The sequence below is a fragment of the Palaemon carinicauda genome, chromosome 2, assembly GCF_036898095.1.
Source record: "Palaemon carinicauda isolate YSFRI2023 chromosome 2, ASM3689809v2, whole genome shotgun sequence".
Lineage (NCBI taxonomy): Eukaryota > Metazoa > Arthropoda > Malacostraca > Decapoda > Palaemonidae > Palaemon > Palaemon carinicauda.
This window is the reverse complement of record NC_090726.1, coordinates 196,021,750-196,037,896: the sequence shown is the minus strand read 5'-3', so window position 1 is coordinate 196,037,896 and position 16,147 is coordinate 196,021,750. Positions and strand designations below refer to the sequence as shown.

The 16,147-nt window shown below is 37.8% G+C and overlaps 1 protein-coding gene across 1 annotated transcript in view; it reads left to right on the top strand.

The window, feature by feature from the left end:
• The window catches only part of LOC137629437 (uncharacterized), a 319,508-nt gene that overhangs the window by 265,723 nt on the left and 37,638 nt on the right, over positions 1–16,147 (top strand). The window contains exons 66-69 of the mRNA XM_068360702.1: positions 4,462–4,675; positions 7,508–7,683; positions 8,118–8,355; positions 10,416–10,653. Coding sequence (XP_068216803.1) covers positions 4,462–4,675; positions 7,508–7,683; positions 8,118–8,355; positions 10,416–10,653 — 866 coding nt within the window. The remainder of the gene's footprint in view (positions 1–4,461; positions 4,676–7,507; positions 7,684–8,117; positions 8,356–10,415; positions 10,654–16,147) is intronic.

Below are 16,147 nucleotides of genomic sequence, written 5' to 3'. Positions count from 1 at the left end.
GTAGACGTTCCCAGAAGTCTTCCTCTAAGGGTAGACCTTCTACGTCAGCCACACGTAAAGAAGGTACACCAAGGCCTCCACGCTCTTCGTCTGACTGCCTTCAGACTATCGAAAGACTCTCGAGAGCTAGAGGCTTTTCGAAGGAGGCAGCCAGTGCGATTGCTAGAGCAAGGAGAGCGTCTTCCATTAGAGTCTACCAATCGAAGTGGGAAGTCTTCCGAGACTGGTGCAAGTCAGTTTCTGTATCCTCGACCAGTACCTCTGTAGCTCAAATAGCTGATTTTCTCTTATACCGGAGAAAAGGACGATCCCTTTCAGCTCCCACTATCAAGGGCTACAGAAGCATGTTGGCATCGGTCTTTCGGCATAGAGGCTTAGATCTTTCCAACAATAAAGATCTGCAAGACCTCCTTAAGTCTTTTGAGACCACCAAGGAGCGTCGTTTGGCTACCCCTGGATGGAATTTAGACGTGGTACTAAGATTCCTCATGTCAGACAGGTTGGAGCCGTTACAATCAGCCTCCCTGAAAGATCTCACTCTTAAGACTCTTTTCCTGGTATGCTTAGCCTCGGCTAAAAGAGTCAGTGAGATTCATGCCTTCAGCAAGAACATCGGATTTTCGTCGGAAAAAGCCACTTGTTCACTGCAACTTGGTTTTCTAGCCAAAAATGAGCTGCCTTCTCGGCCTTGGCCTAAATCTTTCGATATTCCCAGCTTATCGGAGATCGTAGGCAATGAACTAGAAAGAGTCTTATGCCCTGTTAGAGCTCTTAAGTTCTATTTAAAGCGTACTAAACCTTTACAAGGCCAATCTGAAGCTTTATGGTGTTCAGTTAAGAAACCATCCTTGCCTATGTCAAAGAATGCTTGGTCATACTTTATCAGATTGTTAATACGAGAAGCTCATTCACATCTGAGTGAGGAAGACCGAACTTTGCTTAAGGTGAAGACGCACGAAGTTAGAGCTGTAGCAACTTCTGTGGGCTTTAAGCAAAATAGATCTCTGCAAAGTATAATGGACGCAACCTATTGGAGAAGCAAGTCAGTGTTCGCGTCATTTTACTTGAAAGATGTCCAGTCTCTTTACGAGAACTGCTACACACTGGGACCATTCGTAGCAGCGAGTGCAGTAGTGGGTGAGGGCTCAACCACTACAATTCCCTAATTCCATATCCTTTTAATCTGTCTCTTGAAATGTTTTAATGTTTTTATGGGTTGTCCGGAAGGCTAAGAAGCCTTTCGCATCCTGTTTGATTTGGCGGGTGGTCAAAGTCATTTCTTGAGAGCGCCCAGATTAGGGGTTTGATGAGGTCCTGTTGTATGGGTTGCAGCCCTTGATACTTCAGCTCCTAGGGGTCTGTCAGCATCCTAAGAGGATCGCGAGGCTCCGTAAGGAAGACGTACTTATAAGGCAGAGTAATCGTCTAAGTCGACTTCCTTACCAGGTACCTATTTATTTTGTTTTTGTTATTTTGATAACTTCTAAAATGAAATAAAAACTCTTAGCTCATAAGATGTAAACATATTTAACTGGTCTCTACCCACCACCCTGGGTGTGAATCAGCTATATATTCACCGGCTAAGTTAAATATTTAAAAATGATATTTTAATTATAAAATAAATTTTTGAATATACTTACCCGGTGAATATATAAATTAAACGACCCTCCCTTCCTCCCCAATAGAGACGCAGTGGGATGAGAAGAAATTGAGTCTTTGTTTACATTGAGTATGGTATCTGGCCGACAGTTGGCGCTGATGGGCACACCCGCAACCTGTATAGCGATCGCTGGCGAGTTTTTACAGTTTTTTTTTTTTGTCTGTCGAGCAACAGAGTTGCAGCTATATATTCACCGGGTAAGTATATTCAAAAATTTATTTTATAATTAAAATATCATTTTACAGTAATCTTTGCATATTTACAAAACAGAGCAAGCTGGCAGCCTTTTATCACTCATGAAATTAAATAAATGCTGTTTGAGCTCATGCAAAAGTTAAGTTTAAAGAAGGGTTTCTATTCCATATGTGTATGTGTAGTATTAATATTTTGAAATGCTTTCACTTGAGTAAACATATTCAATGCCAACTTTTCTCTACTTTGCAGTTATATGTTCAAGTTATTCGCATGATCAGTTATATTGCATAAGAAAGCTAGGGATAAAAACCCAGTCTAAATCTGAAAATGATTCTTAAATTTTTCCCTCTTCACTAAAAAAAAATATTTCAATTTCATGACGAAGAGTAAAAAAAAAATTACCTGAGAACTTTTCATTTGCTGAGCCACCTCACTTCAGTATGGTACAATATATGTGAATGTATTTTAATTAAAATGTTTGAAACTGCCGATGAATTGAATCATGACATATGAAATTTATAGTTGATACCTCGTTCATAACATCAAATTTAAGGAGCGTGACTCGCCCCCATTGAAAAAATTCTATTTTTGGGGTTAACTCATGGCGAACCAGCGAACATGTTTACAATAGCACACTGGTATCGGAGTTGTAACGGCTCTCCCACATATCCAATCCTATCCTATATCCTTCAAGACAAGGTTAACTATTCGGGGAAGGATAGCCATGGTTGTTTTAAACATGTCCATGTTACATACATGATATCTTTCGGGATACTGTATTCGCTCCATGGATAGCAACCCTCTGATACCTCTACAGGTAAAATTCTCTCGTATATTATTTGCATGAAATATCCCAAGTAGAAAGCTGCCTAAAGGAACTTCCATTAGGACAACATGGCTATCTCACCCAGAAATAGATTTTTCCCATGTCAAAATCCCTTTTTTGGGGTTAACTCAAACTCCTACTTCTTTTTTTATTTCTTGACAGATTTCTTTTATTTAAAAACAATTGGAAAGATAATTTTATATTCTAAACATTGTAATGTAAATGGGAATGTTTCATATCCCTTTTTTTTATGTTATTTTATCAATGTATAGGAATTGTTTTTAATAGCAACCAGTTCTCATATGGGAGTTTTCCGGTTTGCCAATGTACAGATTGTAAGTTATAAAGTTCCCTGTCTTTCCGTTTGAATGATAAAAAAATGGTCAATATTGAAAAAAAGTAGTAGGAAATTTCTTTTTAAATTCTGAGACAACAGGCTTCAATTTTTTTTTGTAGAGCCTTGTGGAATATAATTTAGTATGCATAAGTATGGGTGAAAATTTTGCTCAACACTTGGGATCATGAGGTGATAATCATATTTCAGAATTATTTACTAAGCAGTGGTGAGCCCCTTCCCTCAAATATAGAAATATATATGCTACATTTACCAAATTTCCACACAAGTCAGACAGTGCTAGCATAATATATTTTCGTCTGCATATTTTTTGGGCAAATTTTATGCTTTAAGCACATTTAGTTATCGTCTCGGACACTTTTTGCATCTTTGAGCATAACCATAAGAATTGTAAATACATAAATGAGCAGACAAAGAAATATGATGAATATAACTTGGAGAACTGCAGCAAACGTTTATTTATGACACCATCGAAAAATGAAGGAAATTACAGTTTCTTTCTGACTTGAAGAAAATTGTGCTCTTGAAGTTTATGGAAATATGTTTCCCTCAAATACTTTAAGAAAAAGTAAATAAATAGGTACTATGATCAGATAATGTTTGTGAAAGAGATCAGATGTACTTGCATAAATATAAGAAAAAAACATTTCAGCCATTAAACAAATTTTCATTAAAATACTTTTTGAAACATGAAATATAGACATTCTCTTAGCCAAGAATGTAATAATCTGAATTTCCAAAATTTCAAGCTCGTCCCCTAAGGTCCTTTTTGCTCGGTACATTACTGGCCTGTTGATAAATAATGCAAAGAAACTTAAGAGGAGGTGAAATTTTTAGCTTTAAAATCTTCTATACAGATTTTTTTTCAACCAACCCTTGATTTACTTTCCACCATGTTTCTTAATTGGAGAGGGATCTCTGGTAGTGGTATCACTCGCCCCAGTTTTAATACCGGCACCCTTTAAGGGTGAGCGAGCTGGATATATTCCTAGCATTCCATGCAACTTTTTTCTCTAGTATATTTAGCAGTATTTATACCTTTGAAATGGTGCTTTAAGGAGCATTTCACTGGGCGACACAGGTTCCTCGCCCAGAAATAGATTTTTCCTTCGTCAAAATCCCTTATTAGGGCTTAAAGGGTAACTGTTATTTGGGTATGGAGTGTTTAGTATTTGCTGATTCATACATGGGGGAATGATGCACTTGATGGGTTTGTAGAAGAAAATTAATTTTACCATAGCACAAGGATATTAATTTTTTCTTTGTAATCTAAATATTCACACGTTTATGAGAACAATTACATTACATACAGTAAAGGTTTTATAAACTGATTTGATTTTGTCATTGATGTTTATACGAGAAAGTGTCATTTTTCTTCAATGACTCTTAATGTTTCAGTTCATTGTTCAATTTTTTGTTTCACAGGAACATGTCGACTACCAAAAATTGTTAAGACGTATATCACGAAAGACTGTCGATCAAAATCCTCTGTAATAGACGAAGAGGATGAAGACTTTGGTGTTGGTTGGAAGCCACTGGCCGACGGGGTTAAAGCCAAAGAAGAATATACACATAAAGGCTCTTTGGAACTAGATGGTATGCCTTTCTGGGGTAAAATAGATGTCTACAGTGGTTCTGGGTGAGTGTGAATCTTAAATTATCTACCTCACTAACATTGTTTATCTTTGGTAGGATTTGTTTAAGATATAAACTAAAATTCTAAAACAATGATTCCCTGACAAGGATGAATTGGGGTGATAGATTTTACTCGGTATTTAGAAGAAAACGACAACCCACTATGAAGAACTTTTACTTTTAAAATGGGAAAGATACCTAGTAGTTATGACAAGAAATTCAGAATAACCTTAAAATTTGGGTAATAAAATCCCTTCAAAATTTTGAAAACTTATAATAAAAAAGCAGACAAATATGAAATGCAACAATAAAAGAGAAATATTTGATATTGTGAGCATGTATAAAAGACTAGACATAAGTTAAACCACTAACAACTAAACATTTAAAATTTCATTGCCATGATACAAAGTCAAAATTTAATCAAGTGCCTTCATTTTACAAGGCTTTCTAAACAAAAAATTGTCATTTTGGGTACTCAACAATTTCAATCTCACTTTATATTACTTCTACCCCAAATTAAATTTGCAATGTAACTATTATTGAGGCTTGTATCTTGCAAGACCATCAAGGCATGAGATGACAAATTTGAAATTCATTAGGATGTAGATTTTCTTGCCAATCACTTGTAGGCTATGATTTGGAACTTTCTTCTTTTTCCTAAGCTTCCTTGATCATTTAAGTTCTCTCTTAAGATCTCTTAAGAGACAGGTTTGGTATCATTTGAGAAGGAATATACCTAAATATATTTCTTTTAAAAGGAAATCTTAATTTTGTCTTCTACCCATATTTGATTATTTTTTTAATTTCAAACCCTTCATTTTTACCATAGAAGATTAACATGTCTCTATTTATTTTTTTTTATTCTTGTTTAAAATTTAATTTTGCCATGTGTGGGTGATGAAATTGATCAAAACAATAAAACATAGCAAGTATCTAGTTGGAAGACCCAGCCCTACATGGCTAAAGACTATGAAGCGTGAAGTAGAGATGATGAATGAAGTATTGAATTAAAAGCTCAAGATAGAGACGACTCGCGATATCTAACCGAGGCCTTTTGCATTAGTAGTTGTAAGAGGAGATAATGATGATCCAGTTTACAAACGTTTGTAATGTAGAGTAACCGCTCAAACTAAGCTCACTTCTTTAACAACCTTAACAACCAGCTAATTTAAATGGATAGTTTTTTTTAGATTACCTATTTACATGTGATGCATTTTATGGTGCTTTTAATTAAATTTTAAAATACTTTTTAATTAGATCACAGTTAGAAATTTCATAAAATCAGTTATATATTATTATTACTACTACTTGTTAAGCTACAATCCTAGTTGGAAAAGCAGAATGCCATAAGGCCAGGGGCTCCAACAGGGAAAATAGCCCAGTGAGGAAAGGAAACAAGGAAAAATGAAATATTTTAAGAGCAGTAACAACATTAAAATAAATATCTTCTATATAAATTATAAGACCTTTAACAAAAGGGGAAGAAAAAAATAGAATAGTGTGCCAGAGTGTACCCTCAAGCAAGAGAATTCTAACTGAAGACAGTGGAAGACCATGGTACAGAGGCTATGGCATTACCCAAGACTAGAGAACAATGGTTTGATTTTGGAGTGTCTGTCTCCTAGAAGAGGTGCTTACCATGGCCAAAGTCTTTTCTGCCCTTACTTAGAGGAAAGTAGAAAAGTGTAGGCTATAATAGTTTCTAAAGATTTTGTTACCTTACAGTAGGCCAGACCATAAAGCCTATGATTTCTTAAATCTGGGGGCTAATTTATTGTCATTTTCATTAACCAAGGCCGAAGTCTTCAGCGTTGATGTTTTTAATTTTCCGTAATTATTTGAGGGCGATTCTAAAATGTGAAGGCTAAGTTTGCCTTTATTTGATAAGTGATTTTTGGCTACCTATCATGGAGATATGAAGTTTGCGTTTGGTTATTTTCATCACTTTGAAGTTTTCCATTATTTTATTTCTATTGATTGCAAATGTAAAGTTTCATGTGAATTCTAAGATATTATTCATTAATAAAAAGTTTACAGGCCAATATCTGCTTACATTTTTTAATATATTTCTGCAGATTTTTCAATGACTTAGTGCTGGAAGCCCTTGTTTTTGTCTAAAGATAAAGTTTTTCATATATTTCTCACGAAAAAGGTTTCAGGTTTTCTCAATATGGATTTATTTCTGAGCTTTATCAAGAATGACTAGTTACCTGCTATTTGATTTAAATTACCTTAGCAGAGAGATTTTTTAGAGAAATTATTTTCTCTGTTGTAATACTATGTACTTTCAAATGTTCACAAAAACATAGTTTAAGATAGAGAAATTATCAATTTACTTACTGTGATTTAACTTTTCTATTTTTTTTTTTTTACTTTTCCAGTGTACTTTAGGTGAACATGCTTAAATAATATACTTTTAAAATAAATCATTTTGATCTATTGTAAGGCCTAGAGAAGAATTAACATCTTCAGCACATAATTCAGTAAATTCCTTTCTTATGTTGTTAACTCATCATATAAAGTGTGCATGAATTACATCTGTGGTCTGAAATAAATCTTAAAAGCCAATTTTTTTAAGAACTACTTTAGACTATTTTCTGTGAAAATTTAAAAATGTTTTGACACTTCAAAGAAATAATACTATGAAATGAATTCAAGCATTAAGTTTTCTTAATAAATTATGCAACATAAAAGAAAGCATAAACACCATATTTAGTGTAAGATGTGCTTGTGTAATGCCATTCTTTTTCCACTTTTACACTATTGTATACATTACTGTCATACTTGTCATGTATTTTATAACAAAGTTAATTTTAACAATTTTCTTGTACAACAGATACCAAGTGAAACTCATAGGGGGGAAAGATGCTGTTATACAAAAATTGAACGAACTTGAAGCCAACCATTGGATCGATAGGAGAACAAGAGCTGTGTTTGTTGAATTCTCCATATATAATGCCCAGGTTAATCTCTTTGCTGCTATTAGGGTTTGCCTTGAACAAGGTCCAGAAGGTAAGAAAAAGATCCGTCAGAATTTGACTACTGTATTTAGCCGTTGCCATGTTTAACGATCATAGATTTAGGATTACAGACTACCAGTATTTACCATTTTTCATGTAATGTATACTGTATTTTGGACTCATTTTAATCAATTGTTGGTTTCAGGAATAACCTAATTACTGTATAGGATAATTTAGCATAAAAATTTTAACCCTAAAATCTTTAATGAGACTATAATATATGACAATTTAGGAAACATTGCATTTATCTAGACTGTGAAGGCTATGGATATAAGCTATTAAATCTTGGGTGATAAATTTCGAGAATGTTATTTTTTTCCTAATGCCATAAAAATTCTCTAAGTTATAGGATCTTTAACCATTGATTAAAGGAGAAAATTATTTCATCACTTTGAGCATTCAGTAATATGTATAAATTCCTTCTAGGTGCCCTTCACCCATATGTTAAAATCAACACAATGAAATTACTCCGATACCATGAAGGTTTTGGTCTCTTTGTGATGATCTGTGAAGGACTATTTATTGCATTCATTGTATACTACACATATCGGGAACTTAAAGATATGTGCAGAGACAAAAGAAAATACTGGAAAGATTCATGGAATTACCTGGAAATCATTGTCATTGTTCTCGGATGGTCTGCCATTGTTTTCTATGGAATAAGGTATGTATGGTTTCTATCCAGTATCTTATCTATATATAAAAGGTAGTATTAACAGCATAGAAATAGATAATTTTTTTTAACTCTTTGGAGACCAATGTATGTCCCTGACATATTCATACTAAAGTTTTTTCAAATATTCATCAAATAAAAAATTGTCTTATGAAATACGACTACGAAAGGATTAGAGGCTTAGTTAACTTAACACGAATGGTCATGATTAATGATAGGAAAACCTTAATTTTTTAGTGATTATTTCCTCAGAATTTTTTTTTATTTTACAATTTCCTTTCATGATTTATGTAAGATTTTCTGGGTCCAATTGAAAATAAAAAATGAAAATCCTCAAAGCTTTAATAAATAATATAAATTTTACAAACTATAAATTCATACTACTGTAGTTACAATTTTATAAATTTTAGATGATTTTGTATTTGATAAGTTACATTTGTTCCTACATGGATACAAACCCTTATCCTTTAAAAGAAGTATGATTTCAGTAAAGTTTCCAGCCTTGGTCTCAGTGAAGCGAGGAGGCAAGCGGTTCTTATAACATTAGTTATTGTGAGGGGTAGAGAAAGGTCTTTTACCTTCATTGTGGAGTTTATTGCTAAAACCCAGAACACTACCGTGGATGATCCAAGGTTTGAGACATTCTCCACCTTCTCCCTTAAGGATGTGACCAATAGTCCAAAGGATTTGCTTCTTTGCCCTGTGAGGGCATTGAAACTCTAATTGAAAAGAACCCGAGCATTCAGACCACGACTTCAAAACCTTTTTGTGAGTTCTAACAGATACAAGAAGAAAATCTTCGAAACACACCATCTTATGGCTTCAAGAAATCTCCAAAACACACTATCTAGTGGCTTCAAGAAACTATAAAGAGTGTGTATCCACTGTCACCGGGGAATCCCAAGGCACCTCCTCAGGCACATGCTCATAAAGTCGGCGGGGTTGGTGCAATACTAGTCCTTTGACATGTTTTCCCAAAGACCTGTGGCAGCACCTCAACAGGTGGTTTAGCATACCTAGCTCCCTCAGAGAACAAGAAGCATCTTGTCTAAGATAGATTTTGCAACTACTTTTGGTAGGGCTGAGAATGTCTGGCACTTTTTATTTTACTTCTCCCTTGGGTACTATGGTCGCTCCATTACACTGGAATGGACTCTTGATGCAGTTAAGCTGATATACCGAGCTTGAGGGTACACTCGGGCGCACTGTTATATCTTATATCTTATTTCTCTTTTTTTGTTAAAGTGTTTATAGTTTATAAATTGATATTTATTTTAATATTGTTGCTCTTCTTGAAATATTTTATTTTCCCTTGTTCCCTTTCTTCACTGAGCTATTTTCCCTGTTGGAGCCCCTGGGCTTATAGCATCCTGCTTTTCCAACTAGGGTTATAGCTTAGCAAGTAATAATAATAATAATAACAATGCCATTCTATTATGTAGATAGAATTATGTTCCCACATTCTCCTTGCAAGGGTGAGGATGGATAGAAATGTAAGTGTATTGCTTTTAATAGCCCTACATTTCAGACAGTTTGTCCTATAATGGTAAGTTCATCTATGACTGCTTGCGTAAAGCAAAAACCTAGCCTATCACCTGAGTATATTTTCTCAGGTTGATAGGAGGCAAAGTGTTTAACATCCTGAGATTTTAAAAGATAAAGTCTCCTATTAAAGGACAAGGGTTTCAATCTGGTTAGGAACAAATCACAAGTTTTTTAAAGTAATATTTATTTTCCCAAGCATACAAACCAGAGTCCTTGAAATTAAATGTACTTGTTTTAAATGTTAACAGTTGAGTTTCCAGCTTTGCTGAAATCAATTTTGCTATTAAAGGACTCCGGTTTGTATAGTTAAAAAAAAAATACAAATTACTATAAAAAGTTTATATCTATTACAATACATTCACATCTGTTGAGTGATACTGATTATTTCTGCAGTAATTGATTATCTATTCCCTACTTTTGAAGACGCACTTTTATTAAATATGTTATATTCAAAACTTGCCAAAGAGTAAACTGTGTTAAATGTGATAACTTATAACTATTTTCAGAACTGCACTTGGGGTATACCTCATGAATAAATTCAAGACGAATAAGACTGGTTACATCAAACTAGATTATGCAGCACATATTGATGAGGTCTTCTTGTACATTATTAGCTTCCTTGTATTCTTTGCTACACTGAAGTTCATCAAATTACTGCGATTCAACAAGCGGATAGGAATGCTTTCCTCCACGTTAAAGCAGTGTGCTGCTGATCTATCTGGATTTATGCTCGCCTTTCTCTTGGTAAGTTATTTTTTATTAAGACAAATATTCAATTACAGTACTGTGTTAACAAACTGAAATTTACAATCAGTAGCAAAAACTCAATTTGGTCTAAAATAATTTTTTTCATTCATAACCATTAAAGAGTAGTCATCCTCTCATTGTAATTTTATTATTTCGGTTCAGTTCAGCAAAATCAATGATTATAACAGTTCAACTACATACAATAACCTTTTTTTTATTATGAGAAATTGGAGTAAAGGGGTGGAATTTGGATGTAGGCTACACAAAACTTTAGCATAACTTCGTAATTTACTGATTCAACCTAATTTAATAAACACAAAGTAAAATCCATAGAATCCATGGAAGCAACAATGATATACAGCTCAATGGGCAAATTTTTACTTGAAATACTGTACACCAATAAAATAATATACTGTAGTTCTCTTTGGTAACATAAATACAATATCTTGAAAGGAGTGTGTCCTATATGCCTCTTATTAAAGGAAATACATGAGTTTCTATTGCAGAGCACAATCTTAGCTGCTGAAATGTACTTTTTTATTTATGTTATCCCTCTGAGAATAATTTAGCTGAACTAAGTTTCACTTTAATAGGATCTTCCTCCACCTTACTTATCACAGCCAAGTCAATTAAAGAGCCCAAGATTTTTATGAAGAATTCTGATGCAGAAGAATTTGCCTGGAAAACTAATTCAAACCAATTCAGATGCCGGAAGAAAATCGGTTACAATTAATTCAGTACCATCCTTTACTGATTCTATAAAAGGGGTTATAGTTAGTCTTATATAAAAGAAATTTAACAGGCAATCCAGATTTAAATTTTATTTTGTATTACCTCAATTGTTTAGATATAACTATTTTAAGAGGGGGCTTCCAAAGCTGTAGTTTAGTAACTAGAGAGAAATTTGTTTCTTAATGGGCCTTGTTTTGGATGTAGACAAGATTGATAAAGTAATTCCTAAAGTCGATCCTAAGACTCAATCTGATGCTACAAGGTATTTCTGGGCTCGAACCTGTGCCGCCCAGTGAATAAGCTCCATTTAAGCACTTATTCTTAGGTAATTTACTGCTAAATATACCAGAGAAAAAATGTAAAGGAGTGCTAGGTTAACTAGCTCGCTCACCTATTGGTGTCGGTATAAAATTGGGCGTATAATCCAGAGGTCCCGCACTATTTAGATTAATCCACGACAGAGAACCCCAATAGAGGAGAGCCGTTCAACCTCACTCGGTACTACTACAATGCATCCGCTCAGAACCCAACTCCGTTTAGCACGACTTGTGCAGTAACCCGCATTTTTCTAGTGCTCTCGATTTTTGGATATTTTCTAGTGAATTATGGCTTCTTCGTCGGTTTCCCAGGAGACACCGTCTAAGTTAAGTACCAAGCTGGGTTTTACTGTGTTTTGAGCAACCTAGATCGTTTAATATTTATATTATAGGAGTTTATTCTCTTCGTTCATACCGATCTTGCTTGATTTCGCTACAGTTGGTACTCCTGTTTTTGAGAGCTTTTAATTTTCACTTGCGGTGTTACTATGTGTATTATTTTTATTATCAAATATTATTTGTTATTGTGAATATTCATTATTTAGCGTTTAGAATCCTCGTGGTTCAATTTTTGGGCCGATATCATTTACGTATCGCTATGGCTGCCGACCGTGCTAAGGCGGCAATGTTATTTTAGCCATCAGGTGTGTCTTTTGTGATTTAATTATTTATGTTGCATGCCTTGCCCAAAAATTTTCTATGTGTTTATTCATATATTTAACGCTATTATTAATTTTATAATGAATATTTGTGCCATTACTCCGTTTGATCTGTCTGGTTGGGGATCGTCAGTTGGTAGCCCTGCTGCCTCGTATCACGTGATCCTCCCCCACGCTCCCCCTCTAGCTAGGTGGGAGGCTAGGCTTCTCCCCCCTCCACTAAGGGACCGTTGCCTTCCCTCCTTTTAGAGGGGGTAGTTAAGTGTTTATGGACTTTGTCCTCCGGGTGGCCCGGCGGTTTAGTCTCTGTCTAGTCTGGTTGGCCACCGGTCAACAGAGTTGGATCCCGGTGCACCCTATTTTATATTCACTTTTCATTCTGGCTTATGTTATACGAAACCCTCCGGGTTCGATTGGCAGTTCTTAGTTACAGTTCCGCCCCCCTATTATTTTATAACATTTCCTATGATGATTATATATGACAGATCACTACCCCGGAGTCTCTAAAGGAATTGGTATTGAATATACCTTTATTTCCCGGCCCGGGGTCTACCCCACCCCGGGAAATCAGACACTATGTGTCTTAATTCCTTGTTATTGCATCCTTTTTTATGCTCCCGGCTTGACCGGAATGGATGGCTATACTTTAGTTTCAAGTTAGACTTATGTTTAGGCCCGGGACCCCCGGTCCCGCCCCTATGTAAGAATGTTACAGTTAAGCTCTAACCTTGCGTTAGACCTATGTTAGGCCCGGGTCCTCCGGACCCGCCCCTATAAAAAAAAAAAAAAAAAAAAAAAAAAAAAAAAAAAAATTATTTTATTTTTTACAGTCTAATCTTGTGTTAGACCTATGTTAGGCCCGGGTCCTCCGGACCCGCCCCTACTTAAAAGAATAGTACAGTTAAGCTCTATTCTTGTGTTAGACCTATGTTAGGCCACTTAAAGAATAGTACAGTTAAGCTCTAATCTTGTGTTAGACCTATGTTAGGCCCGGGTCCTCCAGACCCGCCCCTAATTAAGAGAATTACAGTTTCTCATATACTATTCTTTTTACAGATGGTGCATTGTCTGACGCCGGCCTGTGCAGCTGTTCTGCACCAGCCTTGTGGCCACTCCGTCTGCCGATCTCACGCCCCTTGTGGGGTTCAACTGGAAGACGTTGTGGTATGGCACCCGGATAACTGTGTGATTTGCTTCGACCTCATCACTACCCTTGGATCTGACTCGGTGAGTCCCGTTGGCTATATTGCCTTCTTATTTTATTTACTATTAGTAAGATATCTATGGTCTTGAAGGACCATTGGGAGTCTCCCTTTTATAATTCCCCCTATTATTTCAGGCATCCCCGGAGCAAAAGTCTGCGGCTCGGGCCACACTGAAGGTGTGGATTGGTGGGTTTGCCCGGAATGTAAAGTCTAAGCGGCCGTACGTCCTATCTGAGGACTACTGCACCATGGTTTACCCCAACGCCAAGTCTTCAGCTGCTGTGGCTAGGCATGTGGCAGCTCCCATCATTGCCCACATTGATGCCACTATAACGGGTCTCATCGACCCAGAGCAAGATCCATCGGACGCCCCCGGAGGTCTGGAGGACAATGTTGCCTCCATGAACCTGGACGTCGAACCAATGTTGCTAGACGAGCCGGATACAGGTAGGGTGGTAAGTGAGGCAGGTGTGTCCGGCGCTGAGATTCCTATCCTCAGCCCCGCTCTTTCTTCTTCTTCTGATCGCTCTTCCTTTCTTGGATTTTCTGGGGACCGTGATTCGTCTCAACGTTCATACCCGGTTCCCCCTAAGGATAAGTCTACTTCAAGGACCTTACCCAAAGCTCGCAAGCCTCACAAGACTTCTCATGGCTCTAAACATGGTACGAACCCGTCTTCAAAGACCTCTGGTTCCTCCTCTAAGTCTCACGACCCGGGAGTTCCTTCCGCCCCTCCTGCTGCTAGCCCGGGCCTTTCCGAATCAGCTATGCTTCGCATCGTGTCGGAGATGCAGGAAAAGTTGGTTTTGGAGATGCAGTCGAGGATGAACACGATGTTCTCTAACTTCGGTCAGAGAATTGGGGCTTTAGAGCAAGGAGCTCCGGAGAGAGTCCAAAGCTCTCTCATACCGGATGCCTCTAAGCTCCCGCCGTTTGCCAAGAACAACCCCTGGCGGATGGCTCTTCATTCCCCGTTCTCAGACGGAATGTTGACTCTGGAGGGCCTTGGCACTCGTCCTCTAGAGGACTTTGAATTCTTTCCTCCGGGTCTGGCATTTCCATTTCATGGTTATGCCAGACTTACCGAGGAAGCTTTAGTCCGATTAGACAAGGTCCCCAAAGAGACGGTCATCTTCCCGAAGGAGCAAGCCCAATCTGTTTGGGCCAGATTTTTGAATGACATCGGCTGCACTAACACCATGCTGACGCCTCATAAAAGCTCCTTTACGATGTTCTTAATGGACAAGACCACCTTGACTCCATGCGTCAATAAGGTGGCAGAGCTTGCCTTTCAATATGCTCTGGAGGAGAAGCCCTTGCCTCCCATCCGAGAGGTGGATCCAATCTCCCTCCTTCTTCCCTCAGGTATTGAGTGTTGGGACAACGTCCATACCACCTTTACCTCCGGCAAGCTTGCAGCAGACTGTGCCTCAGTCTTGTTTAGTGAGAAGCTTCCCCGTCTCCCGGAATCTCTCATTAAACAGGAATATGATTCCCGCCTACGTGTGGGCCGTACTCTAAACCTGGCCACATCCACGGAGTCGATAGCCTTGACTTACGATACGGAGAGTATTTTTAAGTCTCTCAACAAGGCTACGTTACAGTCGTTATATTATGACTTGTATGACTTTGCTACTGCTAAACGCAGATGTCGCAAGCATGTTCTAGCTGAGGCGACGATTAGGCATGAACCTAATAAACTCATCCGGTCCTCCTGTTGGGGTTCAAATCTCTTCCCCGAGGATCTCGTAGAGGAAGTCTTGGCGGAGGCCACTAGGGTTAATCAGAGCCTTAAAGCCCGTTGGGGTTTGACCCCTAAACGCAAGTATGACCCCGCAAATTATCAAGCCCGGGGTAGGAAGAAGCTTAGACCATATACCTCCACCCAGTTCAGGCAACAACAGAGTGCTTCATCCAACTTCCGGCTGCCTCTTCCTCCATCTTCTGTTGCCCCTGCACAGCCCTCCACCTCTCGGGCTCCTTCGGATGACTATGTCACCGTTCTGCTACCTAAGAGCCAGCTTTCTGGTGCCTCCGCCACTTCCCCTGCCTTTAACCAGTCCTACGAGGCTCATAGCTCTTCCCAGAGTTATGGTAGAGGTAGAGGCTACCACCGTGGCTCTAACCAGAACAAAGGCAGGGGAAGAGCCTTTCGCAGAGGAAAGAACTTCCGAGGCGGACGTGGAGGCAACTCCTCAAACCAATACTGAGGTGCAGCAGGTAGGGGGGAGGCTCTATGCCTTCCGCAACAAATGGAGGTTCAGTCCCTGGGCGTTCAGTATCATCTCCAAGGGACTAGGGTGGAGTTGGATTCAAGGACCTCCTCCTCCGAACAAATTTCGTCAACATTCCACTCCGGACCTGGTCGAATTTGTCCAGGATCTTTTACAAAAGAATGCCATACAAGAAACGAAACATCTGAAGTTTCAAGGTCGGCTGTTCAGTGTCCCGAAGAAGGATTCAGACAAGAGAAGAGTGATTCTAGATCTATCCCTTCTCAACTTGTCCATTCAATGCGACAAGTTTCGAATGCTTACCGTCTCGCAGGTGCGGACCTTACTTCCCCGTGGGGCCGTCA